Below are 3,366 nucleotides of genomic sequence, written 5' to 3'. Positions count from 1 at the left end.
GGAGGCAGGAATGGGTCCATGGATATTCCTGGGAATGGGACTGGGATGGGATTGGGAATGTTGGGAGGGGCCTGATCCATGGATGTTCCTGGGAATGGGATTGGGAATGGGGGGAGAGGCAGGAACTGATCCATGTTTTTCCCTGGGAATGGCTGGAATGGGATTGGGAATCTTGGGGGGGATCTGATCCATGGATATTCCTGGGAATGGGACTGGGAATGTGGCGGGGAGGCAGGAACTGATCCATGGATATTCCTGGGATTGGGATTGGGAATGCTGGGGGTGGGGTCTGATCCATGGATGTTCCCTGGAATGGGATTGGGAATGGGGGGAGAAGGGATCTGATCCATGTTTTTCCCTGGGAACAGCTGGAATGGGATTGGGAATGTGGGGGGGGGGAGGCAGGAACTGATCCATGGATATTCCTGGGAATAGGATTGGGAATGCTGGCGGTGGGGTCTGATCCATTGATGTCCCCAGGAATGGGATCGGGAATGGGGGGAGAGGATCTGATCCATGGATATTCCTGGGACTGGGATTGGGAATGTGGGGGGAGAGAGGGGATCTGATCACTTTCCCTTTTTCCTGGGAATGACTGGAGTGGGATTGGGAATCTTGGGGGGATCTGATCCATGTATGATCCCCCGGAATGGGATTGGGAATGTTGGGGGTGGGATCTGATCCATGGATATTCCTGGGAATAGGATTGGGAATGTGGGGGGGAGGGTCTGATCCATGTTTTTTTCTGGGAACGGCTGGAATGGGATTGGGAATGTTGGGAGGGGGGAGGGTGGGGGTGCCTAATCCCTGTCCATTTTCCCTGGGAATGGCTGGAATGGGATAAGGAAGTTTAGTGGGATCTGATCCATGTCCCGCTTCCTTGGGAATGCCGGGAGGGACCCCGGAATTCCAGCAGCGCCTCCCAGGGATCTTCTCCATCGTCCATCTCCGTGCTCTGATTCCCATTCCCGGAATTTCCCAGGAAGCGCCGGAATTCTGGGATTCCCGGTCCGGAGGAGCCGTCTCCTTCCCACGCCAGAATTCCCGACAACGCGCTCACCTCATCCCACCTTCCCCCGGGAACGGGAATTGCGGGAACGGGAATTGCGGATCCCAACCGATCCCAGCTGGGAATTCCATGGGATCTGCTCCTCTCCCCGCCGGGATCTCCCCCATCCCATAAACCCGCTTTTCCCGGGATCAGACCCGCCCTCCCCTTATGGAATTCCACCCGGGGAAAGCGGGATTCCTCTCCCTGCTCCTGGTGGCCGCCCTGAGCCGCCAATCCCTGGAGAAATCCCTTCCGTCGGCCGAGCGGGAGCAGGAGGATTCCCGGGAAAGCCCGGGATTGATCCGGTGTGGGGAATACAGCAACCAGGTCCTTCCCAACGGGCGCTGCCGGATCGTGGCCACGCTGCCGCAGGGCGACGAGCGGCGCTGCCCGGATCTGTTCCGCTGCACCGACGAGGTCTCCTTCTGGCTCCACGAGAACGAGGAGCGCAAGCAGCAGATCCTGGAGCTGCGGGAGCTGATCTCCGAGCTCCAGGAGGAGCTGAGGAACCACCGGCATCGCATCAAAGCCCTGGAGAGCCAGGTGGAAGGGGGGGGTTTTCCATGGGGTTTTCCGTGGGTTTTTCCAGCTCCGGGAATTTGGCAGGGTCAGGGCTCAGATCAGGAGCATTCCAGGGAAAATTTCTTCAGCTCTAAATCCTTGATGTCCTCCACTGTTGGAAGGGTTTTAGATCCATCCCATTCCCAAAGCCCTGGAGATCCAGCTGAAAGCGTTTTTTCTCTGTGGGATTTTACGGCTCTGGGAATTCGGAAGGGTTGGGATTTGGTTTGGGAGAATTCCAGGGATAATTTCCTCAAAATCGATCCCAGATCCTTGAGTTTTGTCCATGGAATCTCCTCCACCTTTGGAATTGCTGTGGATTCATCCCATTCCCAAAGCCCTGGAGATCCAGCTGAAAGTGTCCATGGGGATTTTTTCCATGGGTTTTTACGGCTCTGGGAATTTGGTAGGGTTGGAATTCGGTTTGGGAGCATTCCAAGGATTATTTCCTCAAAATCAATCCCAAACCCTTGAGGTTTGTCCATGGAATGTCCTCCACCTTTGGAAGGGTTTTGGATCCATCCCGTTCCCAAAGCCCTGGAGATCCAGCTGAAAGTGTCCATGGGAGTTTTTTCCATGGGTTTTTACGGCTCCGGGAATTCAGCAGGGTTGGGATTCGGTTTGAGAGAATTCCAGGGAAAATTTCCTCAAAATCAGTCCCGAATCCTTGAGGTTTATCCATGGAATCTCCTCCACCTTGGAGCTTTCCTAGGAATGGCTGCTAATCCATCCCATTCCCAAAGCCCTGGAGATCCAGCTGAAAGTGTTTTTCCATGGTTTTTACGGCTCCTGGAGTTCAGCAGGGTTGGGATTTGGTTTGGGAGCATTCCGAGGATAATTTCCTCAAAATCAATTCCAAGTTCTTGAGTTTTGTCCATGGAATCTCCTCCACCTTTAGAAAGGCTGCGGATCCATCCCATTCCCAAAGCCCTGGAGATCCAGCTGAAAGTGTCCATGGGGATTTTTTCCATGGGTGATTCCAGCTCCTGGAGTTCAGCAGGGTTGGGATTTGGTTTGGGAGAATTCCGGGGAAAATTTCCTCAAAATCGATCCCAGATCCTTGAGTTTTGTCCATGGGATCTCCTCCACCTTTGGAATGGCTGCAGATCCATCCCATTCCCAAAGCCCTGGAGATCCAGCTGAAAGTGTTTTTCCATGGATTTTATGGCTCCTGGAATTTGGTAGGGTTGGAATTTGGTTTGGGAGCATTCCGAGGATAATTTACTCAAAATCAATCCCAAATTCTTGAGGTTTGTCCATGGAATCTCCTCCACCTTTAGAAAGGCTGCGGATCCATCCCATTCCCAAAGCCCTGGAGATTCAGCTGAAAGTGTCCATGGGAGTTTTTTCCATGGGATTTTACAGCTCCGGGAATTCAGCAGGGTTGGGATTTGGTTTGGGAGAATTCCGGGGAAAATTTCCTCAAAATCAATCCCAAATCCTTGAGTTTTGTCCATGGGATCTCCTCCACCTTTGGAATGGCTGCAGATCCATCCCATTCCCAAAGCCCTGGAGATCCAGCTAAAAGTGTCCATGGGGAATTTCTCCGTGGGTTTTTACGGCTCCTGGAATTCGGTAGGGTTGGGACTTGCTTTGGGAGAATTCCAGGGAAAATTTCCACAAAATCAATCCCGAATCCTTGAGGCTTCAGGGGCTCCGGGAGAGCTGGGATTTGGGAAAGGGCCGCAGGGCCAGGAGCCAGGGAATGGCTTCCCACTGGGAAAGGGGAGCTGGGAGCTTGGGAAGGAATTCCC

At 53.4% G+C, this 3,366-nt stretch overlaps 1 protein-coding gene across 1 annotated transcript in view; it reads left to right on the top strand.

Annotated features, from left to right (window-relative positions):
• Window positions 1-850: 850 nt before the first annotated feature.
• Window positions 851-3,366, top strand: part of LOC107198944 (angiopoietin-4-like) — a 15,899-nt gene continuing 13,383 nt past the window's right edge. The window contains exon 1 of the mRNA XM_033511604.1: window positions 851-1,837. Within this exon, the coding sequence (XP_033367495.1) occupies window positions 1,220-1,837 (618 nt within the window). The 5' untranslated portion in view covers window positions 851-1,219. The remainder of the gene's footprint in view (window positions 1,838-3,366) is intronic.

This window comes from Parus major, unplaced genomic scaffold (genome assembly GCF_001522545.3).
Source record: "Parus major isolate Abel unplaced genomic scaffold, Parus_major1.1 Scaffold379, whole genome shotgun sequence".
NCBI lineage: Eukaryota > Metazoa > Chordata > Aves > Passeriformes > Paridae > Parus > Parus major.
Note: the sequence above shows the minus strand (reverse complement) of the source record. Positions and strands in the feature narration are given on the sequence as shown.